Below are 24,401 nucleotides of genomic sequence, written 5' to 3'. Positions count from 1 at the left end.
TTTGTGAATAATTAATGGTCACAGCCCATTGCACCCTTTAGACTGAGTGAAGTCTAGGACACCATGTAATTGTTTAGCGAGGGCCAAGTAAAGGTAGTCCTCTTTTCAGACATTTATCAAGAGGTAATAATGTGCTCATTTTCCTTTCCTTTAACCATACAAAATGACAGAAATAAATATGTAAAGATCTAAAATGTAAGTATTTCACGTTACGAAAACATTTCCTTTTATATTCAGTCCTTTAACGCACAGTTGCACATACTGTATCTTTCCTTCCTGTCAGGTTTACGTTGCTGTTGCATCTGTGAGTTCTGTTGGATTCACAGAAGGCCAATAAACAAGCATACACACGCGCGTACACGGTGGAAACAGACCAAATACACAAACACACATGAGTTGCGGGGCTATCTCTCCTCTCAGTACCGCGGTCCATCGACCCTGTATAGCTGCTCTCAGCTGGATACATGTCATCCACAGCAGCCGTGCCTGTTAGGGGAGACTGAGAGCTGTGGAGGCTGCAAGGGAGGTGGAAATAAATAGAATGAGTAAAAAAAAAAAAAAAGAAAGAAAGGACAGAAGAAAAAGCAAAAAATTTGTTTCAGGGAGGAAACAAATGTGAGAACCCGAAGATGAGTGCCGTGCCCTGTATGAAGCTGACTCACTGACTTAGGGAGGTCAGAAGGGAAATGGGGTTTTCTGTCAGATATTACTCTGCATAATAACTCCCTGGCAGAAGGGTCAGTAGTACATCCTGCACTTTCCTGGTTTTTTATTTTTTATTTTCAGTCATCCTTGCAGATCTGTTGCTAACCCACCATGTGTGTCCCACACATCTCTTTAAGGGGTCTGAGGTGATGCCCTGTGCCAGCTGCAATCTTCTTCTAATCTTCTCAAATCTGGTAAGGCAACTAATCACTCACTAGGAGCAGAAGTCTACACACATTGTTCCAAAACAAAGCCCTCCTGTAAAATACAAAAAAATGCTCGATTAAAAAAACTAGCTGAGGCATTTACCAATCGATACCAATTTCTAGCTTACGTTGACATTTGATCTTGCTTTTTTTTTCTCAAGACTGTAACTCATAAAAAAGAAACAAGCTTGCTTCAGACTACCTAACACAGGCAGTACTTTTGAATCAATTAAGGAACTTTCCCTATTTATGCATCAGAGCATGTCCTAAACTTTTAGATTATCTTTAATTAAACTCAAGGACTGTATCAAAGTACACTTTGTTTATTGATGTGTCTGTTGAACTAGAATGATGGGTGTCCTCAGTTTTAATGGATGTAATGAATAGAAAAAAAAAAAAAAGATTATTCCGTATTTTACCTGCCTCTCACCAGTCAGAGCTGTTTATGGAAAAACTCTCCTATTCTAAACTCTGGTGGAGTGATCTTTGCATCCCTAATTAAAACTTGTATAAGACAGTATAAGACGTTTAAAATTTACTCTAAATTTTATTCCCTGTGATTTGTAATTTATATAAACTATAATAGTACCAAGACAACAGGGCATGTGCTGATATCCAATGTAGAAACATTTTGGAAAAATTCATGGTAGCACAGCATTTGCACACTCGCCTTGAGGGATTACTGAAAAGGCAACAACAAAATGCAAGCGATTGTCCACTGTTGCTACTTGCTCATTCAGGAGGAGAGATGGCTGCAAGTTAATGACTTGTTTCAATCCACTGGGAAAACGTTTTAAAATAATAAACTGAACTTCACTGAACTGCTTGATAAAAATGATTAACTGGAATTTATTTTTGTTGAATTGAATTGACTTTTTGTAAAGTGAATGGAATGTAAATAGTACATAGTTTCATGATTTTTAATATATTTCTTAATATATTTTAGTGATTCAGAATTTTTTTCAAAAACCAGGAGAGAAGGCTACAAATTATATTTAAACCTTACGATAGTTTCAGATAGCCTTTGAACTTAATTCTACACTGCATCCATAAAACAAAATTACTTATCAAACAAAAAATGATTTAGAAGTGATGTTCCAACTTAGGAAGGAGAAAGTCTAATTGGAAAATTATCCTGCCATCTGATCAATCAAATGTTAAAGTAACAGATCAGTCATTTTTATAGATTTACTGGCTTAATAAAGACAAAGAAGTGTTGGCAATTGAATAAAGAGTCTCACGCACACCCAAGCTGTTGTGATTTATATTCAGCAGTACTGTGGAGAGTAGTGAAACATTTTTTTTGGTCTCTGAAATGGATTTCTGTTGATTTGATTTTATACTATGTTGTTTCTCTCAATCCACTTGCTTTTGCACCTTCAATAAGGTTATAATGAAGCAAACATTCAATTTCCTTGAAAACCTTAGGGGCAGTGATAAAAATAATGTTACATATTGTTTGGCAATCTTTTTAGGACATTACTTGTAGAAGATGCGATTTGGAATAATAATCATACTGTCAGTAAGGCATTAGAGGAAACAGCTAATACAGATCCACCTTCCATGGAGAACATAATTTTTTATAGTAAATATTTTCTCAATTCCTTGACTGCTCGTTTTGACTTGTTCTTCTCTCATAATACTTTGGCCTCCCATGTTTAATTGTACCTATTGTGAAAAACATGTAAAAAAGCCATTCCAGCCAAAACCCATTTCTTCTTCTTCTTATTTTTTCCCCAAGAGAAAGCATGACTTGTACTCTTGAGTGTGTTAGCAGAGTTAGCTAATGTTAATTAATTAACAGAATAATGTTTTTTTGAATTTTGAAAGTCATCTAATCAATATAATTATTAAAATAATTATCACTTTCAAAATGATCCCAAAATGACCCCAAATTGTCTATTAAAAACATTATACTTTTGTCGAAAGAAGGTGAGAGTGTCTGTGTTCTTGTTTAATGAAATCCCAGTGATCATCCTGTAAAGCGCTTTCTGTTCTGTATCTTAACATAGACAGATCACTCATATTTAGATAATAAAAAAAACAACTCTGAAGGTCATGTCAAAACTGTAAAAGCTGCCATCTTCAGACACTGTGATGCATCTTTTTTTTTTTTTGCTGGTATTTAAGTTAGACATTTCTTCCTCATACTGAAATGTAATAGTGGAAGCCACAAGATCTGACWCGTATCCAAAATTTGGTAATTCCAGCATCTCTTAAAAGTTTCTTTATCCTTTTTATCTTTCAGATTAACTTTGGTGTGTACCGACAAAATGTCTCTGCATAAATTCACCAGTCTGCTGCACTTTTGTACTATAGACTTCTTCATAGTGGTGCATTTTCAAATGTTTTGTCAAAATCTTTAGTGCCAGATAAATGACCTAAATGCAGGACTGTAGGAAGTCGGGTACATCATCCCTTGAACTGAGTTTTACAGGAAAACATCTAAAGTATTCAGGGACTCAGGGGAATAATTACAACTGGCTACAAGGGGGTTGATTGGAAGCAGAAACCCACCCTGTGTTTGAGTTGTAGTCATCCTCTGTTCCCATTTGTGGCACCGTGTGCAGATTTCCGCTCCTCACTTTGAATCAAGGATTTACATGACTATGTAAAAAGAAACAGTGAACCATTTACAGGGGAAATATATTCTAGTCGTATAATGAACGTGGCTTGTAGAATGCCTTGCAATGATTTTTTTTTGTGTTGGGAAATTTGTGTTTTATAAATAAATTAAGCTCACGCCTCAGATTCAAAAGCATGAAAAGAAACATTTGACAAATACTGTCAATGGCATGGTAAAGTTAAAGTACTTTTGTGTAATTGGATCTTTACAGCTGGGCTTACATATATCAGATTTATATATATAATATATATATATATATATATATATTAGATTAACAGATTAAACAAGAGGTGGAAAATGATGGGCAGCAAAGCTGTTGAAACCTTAATTGAGTCATAAGCTGTGCTCAGCAGCATCAGATTTTGTTGTCCGTATTGTTGTCAGATAGCATCTTTCATGGTAAAATCCATTCAGTCCTCACACTCTAATTATGCGGGGGAGAGTGGGAGTAATAAATATTACACACACACACACACACACACACGCAGAGATACGTGCACACATGAACTGTAAAACATAAAACTTCATGGGCAAGGAGAGAAATTTTCAGAGGGAGATCAGATTAGCGGAGCTTCTCTGATCTGTGGCATGAGAATACTGGGCTCATGTATCAACCAGCCATCTAAGCTGGCGTATCCTGTCACAACCAGAGGCGCACACACACACAACTAAAATATGCAATCACATACACACACCGTACAAAAAGTTTTTGTGAGTGATGCAATAGGGCAGGAGCTAGGGAGAACCTCTAAGCAATTTGATATCCCTACACGGCTGAGTTTTTGCTGTGAGGCACGAATGTCTTTGAGTCGTTATTAACAATGTCCTCAAACCCCCCCACAGGTCTGATGCCTCATTGTACTAATTGTGAAGTCTGTATATTAAATGGGATTTTTTTACCTCCTTTCCCTGCTCTCTCTTTTACCRYCAAGGAGACTTGATGGCCAGATGGTTTGCCCCTTCATGTGTGGTCCAGCTCAACACTTCCTGACCATTCCATGGGCCACAAGACGACGCCAACATCCACGGCCGCAGCTTGACTCAAACCTTCTGCGTTTCCTGCTCTTCCTTTTTTGCCCCTCACCCCCAACATCAGTCTCTGCCCTCTTRCTCTCCTCTGCTTCGACCTCGGTTTCTGCTCTCACCTCACATTTTGACAATCCAAGTCCTCCCTGAGCCCAACATGGTGTCCCACCTTCCCTCTTTAGTTTTTGTCATGATGTGTCAAGGCGCCCTGCTGGCAGACCCACCTCAGTCCCGCCGTGAGATCCGCATCGARGGCGACCTGGTGCTCGGCGGCCTGTTTCCAGTGCACGAGAAAGGGGCTGGAATGGAAGAGTGTGGGCGCGTGAATGAAGACAGAGGGATCCAGAGGCTGGAGGCCATGCTGTTYGCCATAGACAGAATCAACATGGACAGCACTGTGCTGCCGGGCGTCTCCCTCGGGGTGCATATTCTTGACACCTGCTCAAGAGATACGTATGCGTTAGAGCAGGTGGGTGAGCTCAATTGCTTTAAAAAAAAAATAAAAAAATCAGCATATGTGTACATTTTGGATGTTTCTGGGCATGGTTTGAACACAGGTTCTGCCTCTGTGCTGATAAATAGTCAGCACGCATGCTGTGTGTAGACTGTGGRGTTTTCAGTTGCATCAGTTGACATCTACAGCTGAAAATAAACAAAAAAAAGAAGAGAGATCTGCAAAACAGTGCAACAAATCCAATTTGAACTGAGAAAAACAGGGATAATTAGAACTACATATTCAAGTGTTCTATGACTCGCTTATTTGAAATTTCATCAGAAATGGRCCAAAGATCTTGTCTCTGAAGATAAACGTTAATGCTTGAAAGAGGCAGACTGAAGCTATTTTCCGTTAGAAAAATGAACCAAATTACAAGAAAGATTACTGCACTTTGCCTCCAGGAATTGTTATCTTTTAATAAAAAGACCRTATATTATCTYGGCACATCCTCATGCATGTATTAAACAAAGTTTCAGACTCATTCATGAAAAACGTGGATTCTTAACATTTAGTTGCTCGGATTTGGTGGCACATTCATAGCTAAACAAATATRTTTCACCACAATACCTTTGCTAAAATTTTCAAACCCCTTGAACTTTTTCAAAATGTGTTGTGTTAAAGCCACGTGGGGATTTTAAGTATAATCAATATTACATTTTTTTTTTACCGAGTCATGACATTCTAGCACATGTATGCTTTGATCTTAAGATATTCCCTTGTAGCAAAGGCTGTAATCTCAAGTATTTCACAGTCTTTAACAGATTTCTTCCAGAGTTTATATGTTTAGCTCAGTCCATCTACTTTTCAACTCATCAGCCTCCCTGTTCCTACTGCAGAGAAGCATTCCCAAAGCACATTGTTGCTGTCACTATGTTTCACAATGGRGGTGTTATGTTCAGGATGATTTACAGTGTTACTTTTTTCATCATTGTTGTTGTTGGGTTTTTTTTTCCATTTTGGTCTCAACTGGTCAGAACAACTTATTTCACATTTTTGCCTCATCCTTTTCATGGCTTGTGAGAAACATGAAATAGGACTTTTTAGGATTATCTTTCAGTAATTGGTTTCTTCTTGTCACTCTTCTGTAATGTCTGGATTGTGCACAACTAATAGTTGTCCTGTTTGCTAATTTTTCAACCTGATAAACAAATAACATGRATGTAATAGATGTATTGATTGCRATTTGACCACTTTTTCATCAGTCTTGTCTTTTATTAGAGTAGAGACATCTCATCTCATCTGTTAGTTGCCTGGATATGAGCTTGTATTCCAGCTGTCCTTTGCATTTTTAATTCAAAAATACATTTTGCAACTCTACTGTATCGTTTTCCTTTCACTTAACAAGGATACATTACATTGTGCTGGACCACAAAATCCCAATAAAATATATTGAAGTCTGTGGTTCTAACATGATAAAATGTGAAAAAGTTCAAGGGGTTCTTCTGCCAGGCACTTGTTATGTTACTGTTATTCCAGAGGRATCTAATTTGAATCACGGACCTCTGTACTGAGGAAAACGTTGAAAGCCCTGAACATATATTGATAATCGTTTGTTCAAAGAGATGGAAACCCATTTTTGAACAATTTCCAGGCTCTGGAGTTTGTGAGAGCCTCCCTGACCAAGGTGGATGACACAGAGTTCATCTGTCCTGATGGGTCTTATGCGCTGCAGGACGACAACCCTCTTGCCATCGCAGGAGTCATCGGAGGATCCTATAGCAGTGTTTCCATACAGGTAAAACTAACATTTACTAATATTAACAACATATTCAACACTTGGCCCCACATTACATCTCTGTGAGCACCTTACTGATTTTTATTTATTTTTTTGCATACCAACTTAAGGGTTTGGAAGCTCACATATTCCGGCTCCCGTGGTCTGATTGTGTGTTGGTTAGCACATGCATATTTCTTTGAATCAAGTTCAGTCAGCATGTTCGTCTGTGTTTCCCTAACTCCTGTTGCTCTTGTCACAGAGCTGGGTGATTTACATAGTTTAGCATAAAACCTTTTTCTCTCTTACTCCTCTGTGACTGCACAAAAGCCTCCTCCTATCAGTTCTGAAATCCCTAATCTGAGCAACTGTCTTTCAGTCTCCTCACCCTTTTCTTTTTCTATCCCTCTCTCTCTTTTTCTCTCTCTCTCCCGATTTATGCATTGGTCTTTTCATGTACTTCAAATCTTTGCTTTGTTCTGTTTCATTGTGGGTTGTCTTTATGTGCATCCACAGGCATTCCCCTTGGCTATTAGGGAAGAGATCAGTGTATGCTGACCTCAGCCCCCTTCTCCTCCTCCATCCTGGAGCAGTCATTGTCAACATTTTCGCTCTGCCTCTTGTCCTTCCTTACCCATTATTATACCTTGTCTCCTTTCACCTTATTCTTGTTGCCCCCTTTTTTTTTTGCTTTTGCCCTTTTTAACGTCTGTTTTTAGGTGAGTGTGATTCACAGGACCTTAACGCTGCCCTACTTTCTGATCTCCGTCCTTTAAAGATTAGCTAGCTACGCCTCTCTACTTGGCCAGTGTGTCTCTTGCTTCTTAATGAAGTCATATGGAATTATTTTATGTTGAACCATGCAGTTCAATGCCTGGAAGGTATTTACCGAGCAGTCATCGTTATTCCCCTTCATTTATGTGTGTGGATGCATCTTAGTTTGTGTGTGCTTATGTTCGTGTGCCCGTGCTGGAGTCTGAGCCACATCCAGGTATTACTCATTTTATGTTTCCCTAAATATGTTTATACACAGTCACATCATGCATATTTTTACTGGCAGAAATAATTATGTCTACTTAGCCTAAAGTTACCCCATTTTTAGCATAAAGACATCATTCTTTTAAGTTCAAGTTTAGAACAAGGGTTGACAAGAATCGCTCAATGCTACATCTTCTGAAATCATGAGTAAGTGTACCTATCTATGTGTTTTGATGCTTTATCACTCCACCACTCTGTTTTTCCTGTTTCCATTTTTCTCACATTCAACCTGTTTCCACATTATTACTATCTTCCCTCCCTGCTTGCTCATAAGAATAAAGCAAAGTGAACTCGCCGTGTCCCCTCAGATAAACCGTGTAGATGTTGTCGCTGTCTGGTGGCACCTGACAGAGCAATCCAGTTACACTGCTAAGTGTGACCTTTAGTGACAATTAAGTCAACACCGTTCGCTGCTGTTAAACTCATAAAACCTTCCTAGATGGCTAAAAGCAGACATCAGTGTGACTATGGCAGTGTGTCTAAGAGTGTTTGCGTGGATTTCAACCTGTGTGCCGTCTACTGAGCTGTGTTATTAGCCTAATAGGATTTTGACATGTTGTCAAAACAGCTCATCAACTGCACCATGAATGAGATACAGAAAAACCTAGAGCAATGCACTCTGGAAGGATTAGACTGAGGAAGGCGCAACATTTCTGTGTAGTTTGTTGATTTGTGCGTGCAGGTTTATGATGTATATTTATGAGTCTGTCAGCATGAGCGTGCGTAGCAGCTGTGTTTGCATTGTTTGCGTTTGATCATGTGCTGGGATTTATGGAGAGAGCATGACTAGATTCCAATCATCATGAAAGGCAAATGCTATGGACACCATAAACCTTGTAATGATCTCTGTGTCTGTTTTATGGATGCTGTACAGCACCGGTGCCAGTATCCTGCAACTTTTAGATGCATCTCTTTTCCAACATACCTTAGTCAAATGAATTAATTCCCTCATCAGCACGCCATTCAGCTCTGCAGAGGACTGGTAATGAACTATTGATTTGACTCAGGTGTGTTGGAGAAGGGACCCATCTAAAAGTTGCAGGATGGAAGCTCTCAGGGACTAGAGTTGGGCATCCTGCTATACAGTTATGTTTAAGTTTCTGCATAAGACGGGTGTTTTGTGAATGGAATAAAATTGTATTTAGTTTTGAAATTGCAAAGAGTATTCAGTGGGTAACCCAAGTAACAACATAAAAAAAGAGAAAATAAAAGATAGAATAAAGCAAAAACATGAAGCAAAATGCACAAAAATATAGTTCCAACTTCAGTTATTTCAGGAGAGAATTAGGATTAAATGTACTCTTATTCTCAGAAGACATCAGTTATACTATTGATTAAAGATTCATTTTGATTAATTCCAAAATTTGAATAACATTGAAGTAACAACCGAGTGACATTTACTGAATATCTAACATCGTCCTCTTCTTAAAGGAAATCCAGACCTTCTCCTGGAAGGTCTGGATTTCCACAGTTTTGACTCCACACATAGAAATCAAAAACATTTTGAGTAATGCACACAAGAAGAGTTTTGAAGCTGGAAACACCTCTTCAATTAGGATTCTGCTCCTCTACCAAAAACATGCTTTGAATATTTCACAGCAATTGATTATTTTCTTTGCTCTGAGCAAAACTTGTGCTGTTTAGAAGTTCACAAAATCAGCAAATTTCAATATAACAATATTTACCGCAATGCTTGTTTATGCTTAAAGCTGCTGTCACACTATTACCTATCTTGCCATGTATGCTGGCATATTTAAAAACCGTATTAGTATGTATAAACATGAGGAAATGAAGGGGATTTTATAGAGCAGCAAGCCCGGTTACCTCTTTGAAGTGTGTATTTCTCTTTTGAAATTCTMTCGTCATTGGCGTGTTATCATACGGGCGAAAAGACTCATGACTCAGGACAGCAGAACTTGGTGGATGGGACTAGAAGGGAAAAAGATTTATCCATCAAGAAGGATATTCATTATTTTATCAAATAATTGTTTTTCATTTTGTATTTTATTTAATCTAATACAGATCTGGATAAAAAAAATAAATCACATACATTTTCTTTGTTCTTACTAGATCAATATGTTATATGATATTTTAGGCCATCTAAGAACAAAATTTCAGTACTTCATGCATGTCCCAAAAATATTAAATGAATTATTCTGAAAGTARGTCAAGCCATCACTTTTATGTTCTGTTTCAAATGTTCTGCATGACGTGGTGAGTAAATCTTCATCAGCAGAGAGAGAATCTTCATTATGTAGTGTGCGATTAATATAAGTAATGTTATTACTAGGCCATCGCTGCAGTATTCAAGCAGAAGTTGTCTGAATGCTAAAGTGATGGTACATATGCCGAATGTGCGCCAAAGATGGCTGGGCAAATTCAATAGCTCAGTTTTTTGTCAATACATCACAGTAAATTTATGTAAATGCCCCATGAATTTCGTGAATAACCTAAGTGTTCATACGTTATCTCCTATTTTAAAATACATCATACCTTTTTTTGAATGATTTGATTCTAGTGTAATAGATTGGCCCTCAGTGGAAAACACTTCACAAGCTTTACAACAGTGCATAAAAACGTAAAATGCTTTGATTTAATTGTTTCTTTAGGTTAACAGAACAAAACTGACTCAAAAGAAACTGGCGCCATTGTTGACACCTCACCAAAACATCTTTGATGTAAATACATTTTATAAAAAAAAAAAAAAAACTGTTTCCCTCATGGATTTTCATGATCATTTCTTGAAAAAAATAAAATAAAATCATGGATACAGAGAATGTGAAAATGTGTGATTCATTTGGTAAATTTGTGTAGTACGTTAGAAAAGGTTTCCTGTGATTTATGCCTTATTCTGCTGTCTGTCCTTGCAGGTTGCCAATCTTCTCAGGCTCTTTCAGATCCCTCAGATAAGCTATGCTTCAACGAGTGCCAAGCTCAGCGACAAGACCCGCTATGATTACTTTGCCCGCACTGTACCGCCAGACTTCTACCAGGCCAAAGCCATGGCAGAGATCCTCCGCTTCTTTAACTGGACATACGTGTCCACTGTGGCGTCAGAGGGAGATTACGGTGAAACTGGGATAGAGGCCTTCGAACAGGAAGCACGAATGAGGAACATCTGCATTGCCACTTCAGAGAAGGTAATAAAAGAAACAAAAATAGCTTAGAATCTAAATCTAAATCTAAATCTTAAATCGTCACTGCACCAAAAAGACTCACTGAGGTGCTAGATTTATAAGTTTCTCGTATTTTTTCTTTATGGCTTATCTCCCGTTTTTCTGAATTGGGGTTGAAATTACTGTGTTATCAGTGCTGAGGCAGAAAATAAAAGCTTATCTCTAAGAATTCTTTATGAGTGCTTTCCCAGTCCCATTTTCTTATGTCATTTACTACAGAGATAAATAATAGCGTGAGACTGTTAAGCACATTTTCTTGCTTGTTTTTCTCCATTAAATGATGATGATCACTGATTGCCAATAGCATTAGAATGGAAGAAGCATTTTGGGGGGGGGATTTTCACGCCATAATCCCCCGTTTTTCTCCAGGTGGGACGTTCGAATGCTAAGAAGTCTTACGAGGCCGTAATCCGTCAACTCTTCCAGAAGCCAAACGCCCACGTGGCCGTCCTTTTCCTGCGCAGTGATGATGCCAGAGAGCTGATTGCAGCTGCCGCCAGGCTTAACACCTCTTTCATTTGGGTGGCTAGTGATGGCTGGGGCGCACAGGAGAGCATTGTCAAGGGAAATGAAATAACTGCTGAAGGAGCTATCACACTTGAACTGGCGGCAAACCCCATACCAGATTTCAACCGCTACTTCCTGAGTCTGGACCCTGTCAAAAACCACCGGAATCCCTGGTTCAGGGACTTCTGGGAGCAGCGGTTCCAGTGCTCCTTGGGAGCTGGAGGCTTAGGCTTCGGGGGAACACCTCTTCCGCCGTGCGACAAAAACTTGTCGATGGACCAGAGGTATTTCGAGCCAGAGTCCAAGATCATGTTTGTGGTGAATGCAGTGTACGCCATGGCCMATGCCCTCCACAACATGCAGCGGAGCCTGTGCTTGAACACCACCAAGCTGTGCGACAGCATGAAGGCCCTGGATGGGCGCAGACTCTACAGGGATTACATTCTTAATGTCAGCTTCACAGGTAAGTGAGCAAGAGCATAGTGAAGAGAGTGTCGAGTTCCAGATAAGGTGGTGAGAGTGGATGAAGCGAAAAGAGAAGCAAATGTTGGAGAGGAAGGATACAAGATAAGAAGAAGTAGACAGGAATGCGAGTGCAGTGTCTGCCTAACGGTMGTCTAATGAACGCATGGCTGTTGTCCATCTTCTACTCCACAGAACATGAAAAGTACTGAAACAAATCCTCTTAATTGCTATGTATTGTCAGAGCCAGCTTGCCATTGACACCTTTTACCCATGCGTAATTGATACGACACTACAAAGTTGCTTTGAGGAACGAGAGCTGCAGTTAATCCGTGAGCCATATTCTTCTCTCTTACACTAATGAGATTGTGTGTGTGTTATAATAGCTCCTATAGCATGCAGCTTGTCTGTCTGTCAGTCTCTGAAGAGTCGAGAGAGAGGAGACAGAGGATTGGCTTGACTGACAGATCACGCACAAAGGAAGTGTTATAAATAAACTGCTGCATCTCAGGGACTGACACAGGTTTAGAGGTGCTTATTCCCCCACCAACCGTGACCAGAAGCAGACTTCAAAACACCCTGGCAAACAACATTAACAGCGGCTTTGCCATGGGACATTGGGGAGAGTGAGCAGGAGGGATGGAAAGAGGACGAGGGAATGGCATCATCCATGAAGGTTTGGAGAGAGAGAGGGGCTTACAGATAAGACTGACAGGCAGACTAAAATGAGAAAAGAGAGTTTAGGGTAAGGTGAAAAGAAGTGAGAGAAGAAGTAGTGAGGAGAGAAAGAGGAGTGAGCAAACAAGAGCTGCAGCGGATCCTGAGTGGGACATCATGCGTCAGCTGAAGAACACGGTTTTATTTGAAATGTTCCCATAATGAAAATGTGGGTAGGTAAAAATAAATAAATAAAGTTGAACAAATCACATCAAAATGAACAGTACTCTCCATTTTAGATAGTTGCTTATAATATTGATTGAAATGYCTCACATTACCTCCAGTAAAGCACAAGTGAAATAAGGAATACCAGATTAAGGGTGATTTTTATTAGYTATCATAMATTTATGCTATAAAGGKTAAGTAGCAAAGTAGTGGGGAAAAAAATTACAAATAAATTTTTTATTGTTTTAAAATACAGTACTCTCTTTTCAGTTTAAAACAATTCAGCTCATGTTTGACCGSTCCAACTCTCTTAAAATTTGTACTGCGACCCTGCAGTTTGGCACCRATAGRCAGGTCTCTACTCCGTCCAGCAGCAGTGCAGGGTACTATTTACCCAAAGTATATTGTACCATTTGTTTTTGCTACGCTGTCGTCCTTAATTTTTCTTTTTTACAAGTTGCAAAATTTATATCAGATAGTTGTTTAAAGAGTTGTCAAAGATTCATCTATATTTATTTAGTTTATTGGTTCTTTTCTGGTTTTTTTCACACCAGAAAAGAACCAGCAGCCAATGAAGTCATCCTAAAATAACAACTAAAAACACATCCAAGAGTAACTATGGGTTTAAAAGAAACAACAAAATAGCTTTTAATGTGTAATCTTGTAAAAAAAAAAAAAAAAAAACAACCATCAAAACAATGTTTCACTTTGTCTCACCATTGAACAGCAAAAGGATATGTCGTATACTTTATTCATATGAAGGATGTTTATGGTGTAGATCTGGAAGAAAATCAAGAAGATCAAATGTGATTTTCTTCACTTTTCCCTCTTTTCTGTGTTGCGGTCTCTTTCTCCCGTTACCTATCAAAATGTCTATGAGATGGATGTATTCATTCAGAGGTCCTATAGCTATAAGAGCTTGATTGTGATTCAGTTTAAGTGAGTACAATATGACAGCACTTATTTTCAATTGTTGGTTGGCCCCGAATGACTCATTCTCACTGCTCTGTATAGCTGATACAGTGAGTGGAAAAGAAGGTGAGGAGTGTTGAAGTTTAGCTGCAGCATCACTATCCGCAGTGCTCTCAGTCAGAACTGGAGAACCAAAACTCCTCARCGCACCATAGATCTAATTCACACACACAGAYTTTATATTGCATCAAAGTTTTATTCCACATGTGCTAAAGTAGTATCCTCTTTTGGTGGGTTTCCTTTCACAGCACAGTGGACAATGTCTTTTACTGTAATGAGGTTGTTTTGTTGTGTTTCCCTGACACTTTATGTGACGCACTGATGCAGCATGTTGTTTGGTTAGGAGAGTGTTTTCAGTCGCAGCTCTCTTCRTCTAGTCTCGTCGAGCTAGTTGCTATGGTAATAAAGCCGACTCCATTGCCAATTGTTGAGGTGATCTGGTGGATCACGGGAACCGCTCCGAAAGAACTAGCAGCAGACAGTGGGGCAGATTTGTGCATTTTGTGCATTTTTTATGAGTCCTTGTTACATGAGTCAACCACAAAAACACGGATAAACATGTGCCAAAAAGACACATAGACAGGAATCTGCAAAACAGTCAGCTTTTTTTTTTTTTTTTTTTGCCTTTTTTTTTTACAGAGGCAACTTGAAATGCTTGCTTTTTTTTCTGCCAGCATGGAATTGCAGACACCCCCAACCCACACACTTCTCAGAGCCATCATTCAACTCCCACCCACCTCCCCGATCTGCAGCAAACAGATCAGTATATACACACATGCATGCAGTCTCTGTTCAAATAGTGGTGATAGATGTGATATTCCCCCTTTTCTGCACTGTGTGTGTGTGTGTGTGTGTGTGTGTGTGCGTGCATGCGTGTGCATGCGTGTGCATGAGCGTGAGCGTGTGTGTGTGCGCGTGTGTGTGTGTGTGCGTGTGTGTGTGTGATACGTCTGTGTTAGCAGAGGCGGTGTGCCTTCAGGGCCATATTGAGCACAGAGCTTACTGCAACGTTCAGATGCAAGTGAACAACCTTCACTCATTCTCTGCCTTGTTTTCACTTGACTCTGTCTCTTAACCTCCATCCTTTTGTCGCTATTTCTTTGGCTTTTTAGTCCTTCTTTTTCCTCTATCTCTCCATCTCCTTTCCTATTTCTCACCTAGAAAACATCCCACTTTTTCTACATTCAGAAACAGCTCAACCCACACAGACTTCACAAGGTTGCTCTCCTTCTTTCAGCTGTCTCTCCACACCGGTTTGTTCCGCCACCCTTTCCTTTTACTTGTGCTTCCATCCTTCCTTCACCCATTCTTTATTGATTCTTACCTCTGAAGAATTTCCTCCTTCCACCTGTATCTCTACTAGCATGACAGTGGTTTTTGGTACTTCCACTGGTGTATTTCCTGTCTTTTACACTTGTATTCACCTGTCTCTCCTTCCTTGTCACTTTACTTCTTTTCTTGCGCTTATCTTGTCTCTTGGCCCATCCTCCATCCCAGAACCTCCTGTTTTTGGCTGAAGGTTTCTTTCTTTTGTCCCGTCTATCTCACCCATCTTTGTTTCACTCAGGCCTTAGGCCTCCTCTGCTTTCCTTCGTCCCTTCATCAATCCAGACTTCCTTTTCTCCTTCCTATCTGTCCTCTGGCATTCCCTTGTGGCCTTCTGCAGTGTGACCCAGGCAACATCTCCATCCTCTGGGATTGAATCTGCTGGGAGAACAAAAAGCTAATGGGATCTCTCTTTTGTGTTCATTTGTGACATACGAGTGCATCTTTGTGTATTTATGCACGAGTGCTGAGGGATGYGTCTGTSTCAGACAYGCACTGTGAAATAAAAGAGGAAATAATTTCTCGACGAGTCTCTGTAATTCTYTCTTCGCCCTTTCAAAAGGACTTATTCTTACTTATTCCTCCAAAGACCACTTGCCTTCTYTGTCTCCCTGCCTTTAACACCAACATACCCCCTTGGGCCTTGCGTTAGCCCTTCATGGCTGAGGACATAATTAATTTCTCACCTTCTGAATGAAAAGCCTGTCTTCACCATGCTTCTAATTAAGTCAGAATAATAAGGTGTTTCTCAAGTTAGTAGAATTGCTAAAGTGTCTCACTTTAGAGATGTTTTCATGCAGAGAGTTTCCAAACTAACTGCCTTTGCTGCTGTTTTTTTGGAATTGTCCCATTTTGTTTTGTTAAATTTTTGGTCTTTATGGWCTTTTTTGAATATCCTTCCATTATCTAAGCTCAGTTATCCTAGCAGGGGTGCCTATCTCCGGGAGTCAGCGGGTGATAGGTGGCGTACACCCTGGACTCCGATAGRAAACTGGAATTTTCTCTGGAAAGCTCCAYGCTTAAAGATCCGAGTATGGGATTTGAACCCAGATCCTGCAAGGCAATGGTACAACCAACTGCTCCAGTGTGCATTTTTAGATATTCTTGCAAAATTCTCACATTTTTCTTGTCAAAGGAGTGACTTTAATGTTTTGTTTATTAATTCTTGTCATGTGGAGTTGATCTAGATTTTGTTTGCTTTTTTATGTGTTAGTCTCACTTTTTAGGTTTTGTTGAGTGTTTTTGTTGTTGTGCTACCCTGCAGTACGTGGTCATTATAAGTAATCAACATGCCTGATCGTCAGCTTGTGATTTCCTGCCTTATATGTATTTGGCAGGATTATATACGTTTGAGTTAACCTGATGCTCTTCTGAGCTTGTTTTACACTGTGTGTTCAGGGAACTGTGTAGATGAGTAGTCTGAGCCAGATGTGTCCAACTCCAGTCCCCTAAGACTGGTGTCCTGCATGTTTTACGTATATCCATACTCCAGCAAAACTGTTACAAAATAGTTGAATTTACTTTTGCTTTTTAAGTATATATATATAATGTTGCATTTGATTTCTTTCACAGGTTATTGGCCTCATACTGTCAGAACATAGTGTATTTTAGCAAATACGTAAGATAAAACATTTTCAAAATGTCATCTTTATTTAAATGACAAAAACAGATACCGGTGTACATTCTTCATAATTGGTACAGTTTTTACATTGTCTTCTGATATTTTGAGAGACATTTGTCACATTTTCAGTCAGAAAACAGTGTCTTGGTAAAATAATTATAAAATTTCAAGTTCTAGTAGGGGTTTGAGTCATTTTGGCTTAATTGTGTGTGGCAAATGAAAAAACTAAAATCCAAAAATAAAAACTACAAAAACCAAACTACTTCAAAAGTAACAAATGAATATTTAACAATCTTATCAGTCAACTGCTTTCATTTTCTCCTTTTGGCACCTGCCCCATCCATTTTCAGACATGCAACGTAACACAGACCTGTCCCACTTCATTCTGATTAGAAACTTTACAACATACTTAACAAACTTCACATACGCACGCTCTGCGTCTGAGGCAGGACAACAGTCTGGCTTCCTCTATCAGGAGAGCTTCAGCCTGTAGTCTTACAGGATGAAGTTGTTAGTGGGTGTGTTTGTATATATTTTAGACAACCGGTATATGTTTAAAGGAATGGTATTGTGTATTTTCCAGGCATATTGCCATTTTGTAGCACAATTAAGTATCTACATTACCTTCATTTGTTATAAAAATGCAGTATATATTAAACATAATTTAAATAATTTAACAGAAGTTTGACTTTGTAATGTGACACTTTGGGCTTCTGTCTCTTTAAGACGCTCATGCTCTTTCTGACACTGCCTTCAACACGTCATCACAACCATGTTTCTCATTATGCCATTTACAATCACTCTTAGCAGTGTTGGACTCATATGATAAGCTCAGCACCAGGTATTTATTAATTGCCGTTTTAGATAAGAGAATCAAATTTTGACATGATACATAGCTTAAAAAAGTAGATTTTACACAATACCCCCCTTTAAAATTTTGATTATAGATAATGTGGAACATATAATAAAAGTGCATTTAATGTACGTATGAAAACTTCTGACCTGCAATGTAGGTTTCTCTTCACTGTGGCATCTGGGTTGAGATTCAAAGAGAAAACATCTACCATCAGTCTCCAGTACGTCTCTCCACTCTGAGGAGTCGTAGAGAATTTCACTGGCTCAAACTTGCACTCGCAGACACTTTCTTGAGAAGACATTCTGTGAACTCAGCATATCCACCTCCATGCAGTCAATAAGAAGTCGGGATTCCTAACAATCTATTTACTCGCTGAACTTGATTTTTGGGTAATTCAAGGACAACGCTGAAAGGGACCATCAGAGGCATCTGTAATCTTTTAGGCTGCTTTACATGTAATTACCGACATACAGCTCATTTGGCTTCAGCACACATCCAAGGTCCTGGCAACACATATTTTTGATAATTGGCTGGCGGGAAAGTCTTACTGAAAGTGTGTTTGTGTGTCTCACTGGCAAATAGCCTGGTTTACCTATTACTCTGTGTTATTTTGAAGACTTTATTATATGGCAGCTGCTGGGATAATGATTGATATCTCTTCTTCATCTTTTGATATTATCGCCACATTCTTATTGCAATAATTTAGCTGTCAACTAACCATTTAGCCCCAAAATTCAAATAAGACTTGACGCTTTGAATTTCCTGTGACAGAGGGGAGGCAGGAGGAAGATAAAGGGTTTTGCTGTCTCTGTGATTTATGGATTTCATAAACGCTAACCCCCTCTGCTGCCATCTGACATGCCATTCTTCTCTGAACACACTGAGCTTGCACAACAATTGGATGGCTTTTGCTGCTGTCAGTGCCACCCATTTGTACGTGCTTGTGTACAYGCATGCACGCGCAAGCTAACAGCAGGGTCAAGGCTTTGGTTCTGTCAGCACAGCCTCCCACTGAGCTCAGAGGAATACCTTAGCTATCACACTGGAAGTACAAGCTAATAGGGTTCCCACATGCATTTGTGTGCACATCCTCACAGAAAATCTGAAGGCTTATTTGCAATCTGTTCTGATTTATCCTACTGATCTCGTTCTGTATGTATAAAAATTGAATTTGACCTGCAAATTCTTCTGTCAACCCAAGCACAGAATGATACTAGGAAGGCGTTGCCATGTTATCAGTGCCTCTATCTACAGAAGGGCTGAGAGTCTTGTTACATGTTGAGGAATCAAAAACCTGGCATATCTCGCACTATCCCCAGTCGCATCATCATTTGACAGGCTGCACTGTATAACACATATCTCTATGTGTCAGCAACATAGATTTGATTGCTCCGCTATAGGGACAGATGTGGCATTGTGGGAGAGACACACTTTGTCTGAGTCAAAAGGACGAAGTGTCAGCACTATCAGGTCGGATACTGCCAACAATGCGTCAGGTTACTGTTTTCCCAGTCCAAAGTCATTTTCTCCTGCTTTTTATGGCTTCAGYATCACGCCAATTTTACAATCTCCTTTCTTCCCACATCCTCGGGGTAGATGGTAATCCTTTCATAACAACATGTATACAAACCAATTTGGCAGTTTCAGCAGTGTGCCTCCCTCGCAGAGGAGACACACAGGCTAATTCCATCAATGAGTGGGTACTTATTACATTGCCCAGGGTCTTTATTCCTGTGCCTTTATGACTATATGGTTTTATAGACAGAGGCTTAACGATGCCTTTGGTGATACACATGATCAGATAAGATATTAGGCCAGCGAATTTATCCCTATGGTACCTTGGAGAGGGATATGAAGCCAGTGACATGCGTATCATCAAGCATCACTGGCTCTTGCAGCCTCTTTGCTAATATCTGAAACTGTCTGGTTCTCAACAATAAAAACATAATTTGAATGGCCTTCGTTTATTTCCGAACTCATAGGCCAAGGTAGCTATTGTTTATTATCTGGTGTCCACAGCTGCTTTTAAAAAGATTAGCTACAGCAAGCATTAATGCTTTTGACGGTTTGTTTGTTTGCGATTCCTTATCTTTTATCTCCTCTTCCCCACCAAAGCCCCTTTATCCCCTCCAGGTAGTGAGACGGTAGTGAAGTTTGATTCCCAGGGGGACGGCATGGGCAGATACAACATCTTCAGCTACCAGCGTTCTGGTGAACGTTACGGTTACGTGCCAGTAGGTGAGTGGGCAGAGAGTCTGAGTCTGAACAACGATCTGATTCGTTGGCCCAAAGAGGTGCTCCCAACGTCACAGTGCAGCGACCCCTGTGAGCGAAACGAAATGAAGAAAATGCAGGCAGGTAGGAGAGGGAATTCTAACTTTTTTTTTTTGTCAAAGTGAAGCTGGATTGATTTTTATAGGTATGTTCCCACACATTTCTCATATTATTGTTCCCCAGGTGAGTACTGCTGCTGGATCTGTACGGCGTGTGAGCCTCACGAATACCTGGCTGATGAGTTCACCTGTTCGCCTTGCGCTCCTGGCCAGTGGCCAACTGATGACCTCACATCCTGTTACGATCTTCCTGAGGACTACATTATGTGGGAAGATGCTTGGGCCATTGGTCCTATTACCATTGCATGTGTTGGGTAAGTGAAAAACAATTTTTTTYMWTTTWAWYMARRAAAARRWTWMMAWTTTTTTTTTTWRRAATACATGCAAATCTGCCTACAGATAGACATTTTATAAATGCAGATTTAAACAGAAGTTAAACRAAATTATTGCAAATCAGTTTCTGAAATATTTCTCAAGTCTGGAGGGTGATCCTTTTTATAAACCCAGTTTAAAATATGATCATATCTTTTTGAAACTTTAACATAGTAATAGTAACTGGATTTTGATGTTTAATTAACACAAATATGAGTTTTGTCCCTTTTTTCATAACTTGAACTCAATATTTCATTTGATATATATGTAAGTTCTATGTAAAGACATAATGTACAGTATATATCATGACACATGCTCACTACTTCAGAGAGTGGCAGAAGAAAACAATTAATGATGAAAGACGTTCTGCCACAAGTTATACGTCATGATCAACAACATGTGAGTCATGCTGTTGAACATGCTGTTGATAAGAAGATGGATAGAAAAGAAAAGCATATTTTTGCAGCAATGTGTCACTTTTTGTCCACTTTATAATTACACACAGCTTTGCTTTGGTCCATCACATTAAATTTAAATAAAAGATATCAACGTTTTAACATAACACAGTGGGACAAGTACTTTTTAAGGAACTATACATACTTTTTTCTTTCATTAAACCTGTAGACAATAAGCATTCCTCCTCTAAATGCCGCCGACAGAATATTTTTGTCTTTATTATTTCGAACATTTCTAGTCAAGCAACACATAAGCTCTGCTGTATGTTCACACCATTGATTGTCTGATTCATGCTTCCCCTCTGCAGCTTTGTGTGCACTGGCTTGGTGGTTTGGGTGTTCGTCAGACATAACAACACACCATTGGTGAAAGCATCAGGCAGAGAGCTCTGCTACATTCTCCTCTCCGGAGTCTTTATGTGCTATGCCATGACTTTCCTCTTTTTGGCCAAACCCTCTCCGGCCATATGTGCCCTGCGGCGCCTCGGCCTGGGCACGTCRTTTGCTGTGTGCTATTCTGCCCTGCTGACCAAAACCAACAGAATCGCCAGAATTTTCAATGGCGTGAAAGACGGCGCGGGCGCAGTGAGGCCGCGCTTCATTAGCCCATCCTCTCAAGTGAGTGAATGCTGCATTCTGTCCATCAATCTGCATCAGCCAGAAGGATGGAGAGACACAGAGAAACTCGGTGACCTTAATTCTCCTTTCTTCCCTCTATTTGTCAGGTATTTATCTGCCTCAGTCTGATCTCTGTCCAGCTAGTCATGGTCTCAGTGTGGCTGCTGCTGGAGGTTCCTGGGACTCGGCGCTTTACGTTACCGGAACGACGACAGACTGTCATCCTCAAGTGTAATGTGCGAGACTCCAGCATGCTGCTGTCGCTGGGATACGATGTGCTCCTGGTCATCTTGTGTACTGTGTAAGTTGTGTTGGAGTCTAAGAAAGTGACCAACTGCTAAATTGATTGCCAATTCTTTCATTCTGTGTTTCAGACATTAGATATTGGGTTTGTGTGTTTTTTCTAGGTATGCCTTCAAGACCAGGAAGTGCCCTGAGAACTTCAATGAGGCCAAGTTTATTGGATTCACCATGTATACGACATGTATAATTTGGCTGGCCTTTCTTCCCATCTTCTATGTCACATCCAGTGACTACAGGGTATTTTCTGACACACGGAGAGGCATGCTAATGTGCTGAAAATTTAGATTCAAAACAAAACGGCTAATGTCTAAATCCAGAGTTGGTCACGTGCAGTTTTTGAAACAAAAGGAAAAGGTTTTCAATCCAAAAAGAATAATTTATCACACTTTTTGGCAAAATCATTTTCAATTTTTCATATTTTTACATTTAACAAAATAAAGTCTTCCCAGACCAACATTTGGTATTGAACTCTAAATGATTTATTCAAAAATGTAAAAGATTATAGGGCATATTCACACAGGTAATCATTACAGTTAAATGTTGGCAAACCTGACTTTGTGCATTGTACTAGGGCAAAACTAATTCTGAAATACCTTCACTAAGCAAACAGTGTTTCTCTGCACCGATGCAGTTTTTTCACTTTTAAGTGAGGTGTTATGAATGTATCTAGAGGAAAGCCTACCCATGTCTATTTATTTATATCTATGTACATAACAGCTAGAGCAAATTGCCTGATATTTTCCAAGACCATAACTGGTGAACATCTGCTGAAAGCTGGAGGTAATTTTGGTACGAAAGGGGAGAAAGGGAAAAACTGACCTGCTGTGCTGCTGGATTTTCAAAAAAGCRTGTTTAGGAATGTCACAAAAGTTAGAATTTATTATCCATCCTTGCAAAGTATACCCAATAATTTTGCCCATTTTTTGTAATCAAATAAATCACAGATGTTTCTTTTTGTTCCCACTTTCCTACAAGTTAGTGCAGTATACTTACTTTGACATGCAGCAATTTTAGAATCATACATTTTTGAGGACCAAATAAATTAAAGTGATGCGCTTATTACCTCTTTTTAAACCTATCTGCAAAATCMCTTTTGATGTATAATCACCATTCTGACATGATTTCTTTAGTCACATGTTACTCTTTAGGGTTTTGAGAAGCGCCTCATCAAGTCACAATTTGGAGTTCTTTGTATTATTTTTTTAATAAAAACATAAGTAAATTTCATCTATGATCACTTCTGCACCTTCTGTCTTTATGCATAAAACGAGCGTAACTGTAGCCTGTTTCAAAAATAGGTGCGATAGATTGATCCTCTCTGTTTTTATTACTAGCAGTTTCCTCAATCCACAGAAAACAAGCTAACAGTGGCAGCAAAACAGCTGCAAAAAATGTTGGAAATTAGACTTTTGTAGTGTAACCTCCAAACAATACTGAGGGGATCTATAACTTTAAAAATCTGTAAATACTGCAATGGACTGACGACCTGTCCAGGATTTGCCCCGCCTCTTGACTGTTGACTGCAGGAGATACACACAGCCCCCCTCATGACCCTGCAAGGACAAGCGTGTTAGATAACGGAAGGAAGAATCTGTAAATAAAGTTTGTTTTAAAGCTAAAAATAAATATTTAAAAAATCACTACTTTCTAGCTACGCCTTATTGCAGCTCCTTTTCACTCAGCTTGATTGACAGAAACAGTCAGGTAGCACAGGGCACAAACAGGTGCAGTGGCAACTTTAATTTGTAGCTAATCCCATCCGCAGATGTCCCAATTCTGCTGTTCTGAGGTGACAAACGGGCTCCGCTAAACTGCTGACACATGTCCAGACTTWCCATCAAAGGCGAATGAGTGTTCTTCTGAACAGCAAAAWTCCTGAGTGTACACCTACACACACCTTAAGTAGACGTGTTCACAAACACAGTCTGTTTCAAGGGGCATGAGAGAAGCGGTGCTGTCTGAGCTACCCATTTGATCCCTGAATAAAAGTAWTTTTTTATTTTAGTTTTTTGCCGTGTCTGTCCTTTTAAATTTGTCTTTCTCAGAAAAATAKAAATATTTCTAAGAAATCTTTCYTAAAGATTAGTCTAGTGCAGACATAATGGCTTCCCACACTCAGAAATATTTACATAAACAGAGGAGATGTTGAATTGTTGATTACTGACGAATGTGCTCAGCTGTGTTGTGATTTTACTTGCTGTAACACTTAGAGCAGTGATTAGGGGAGCCTGAACAGAGCATGCAACAGACACCTCTGCAGACATGTGATCAAGAGACTGGGACAGTACTTAGCATCGATTTACACAACGAACCACGTAGGACAAACTTAAAGTGAGCAGCGAGAGACTATTAAGTTTGGCTTTTGTGTTCTGTGTTGATTAAGTCTTTATTGATCTGTTCAGTAATTGTTATTCTCAGAACTGGTGTAAGGTGAGGAGATCTGAAAACAAGAGTTGTACTTTAGTGYCCTACTGGCTCTATTCGTGATTAGGAGTCGGATACACTTGTAYCTGTTTAGCAGCATTTTAATGTTTCATTTTAGAGATCAGTAAACTATACCGATGGAATAGGTTTGTCTAAAATAGTTCAAAGTGCCAGAAGCTTCATTGTATTTACTGCAACAGACCAGCGTTATTGTGAAATGGAAGGAACGTGGTAGATTGTTTCCCCCATGATCTTCCTGCCACCATGGTTAACCCTGGATTCG

At 39.4% G+C, this 24,401-nt stretch overlaps 1 protein-coding gene across 5 annotated transcripts in view; it reads left to right on the top strand.

Moving 5' to 3' along the window:
• The window catches only part of grm3 (glutamate receptor, metabotropic 3), a 38,393-nt gene extending 13,998 nt beyond the window's left edge, over positions 1–24,395 (top strand). For 2 of the 5 annotated variants that reach the window (XM_008411251.2, XM_008411248.2), the window contains 10 exons: positions 843–899; positions 4,473–5,032; positions 6,651–6,794; positions 10,682–10,951; positions 11,357–11,957; positions 19,729–19,971; positions 20,071–20,260; positions 21,082–21,391; positions 21,499–21,692; positions 21,799–24,395. In XM_008411251.2, the coding sequence (XP_008409473.1) occupies positions 4,721–5,032; positions 6,651–6,794; positions 10,682–10,951; positions 11,357–11,957; positions 19,729–19,971; positions 20,071–20,260; positions 21,082–21,391; positions 21,499–21,692; positions 21,799–21,970 (2,436 nt within the window). In that variant the 5' untranslated portion in view covers positions 843–899; positions 4,473–4,720 and the 3' untranslated portion in view covers positions 21,971–24,395. Of the gene's footprint in view, positions 1–842; positions 900–4,469; positions 5,033–6,650; positions 6,795–10,681; positions 10,952–11,356; positions 11,958–19,728; positions 19,972–20,070; positions 20,261–21,081; positions 21,392–21,498; positions 21,693–21,798 lie in introns of all 5 variants that reach the window. The other 3 variants (XM_008411249.2, XM_008411247.2, XM_008411250.2) reach the window with 2 other exon arrangements.
• Positions 24,396–24,401: the final 6 nt, after the last annotated feature.

This window comes from Poecilia reticulata, linkage group LG6 (assembly GCF_000633615.1).
Source record: "Poecilia reticulata strain Guanapo linkage group LG6, Guppy_female_1.0+MT, whole genome shotgun sequence".
Taxonomy (NCBI): domain Eukaryota; kingdom Metazoa; phylum Chordata; class Actinopteri; order Cyprinodontiformes; family Poeciliidae; genus Poecilia; species Poecilia reticulata.
This window is presented reverse-complemented; position numbering and strand designations above follow the sequence as displayed.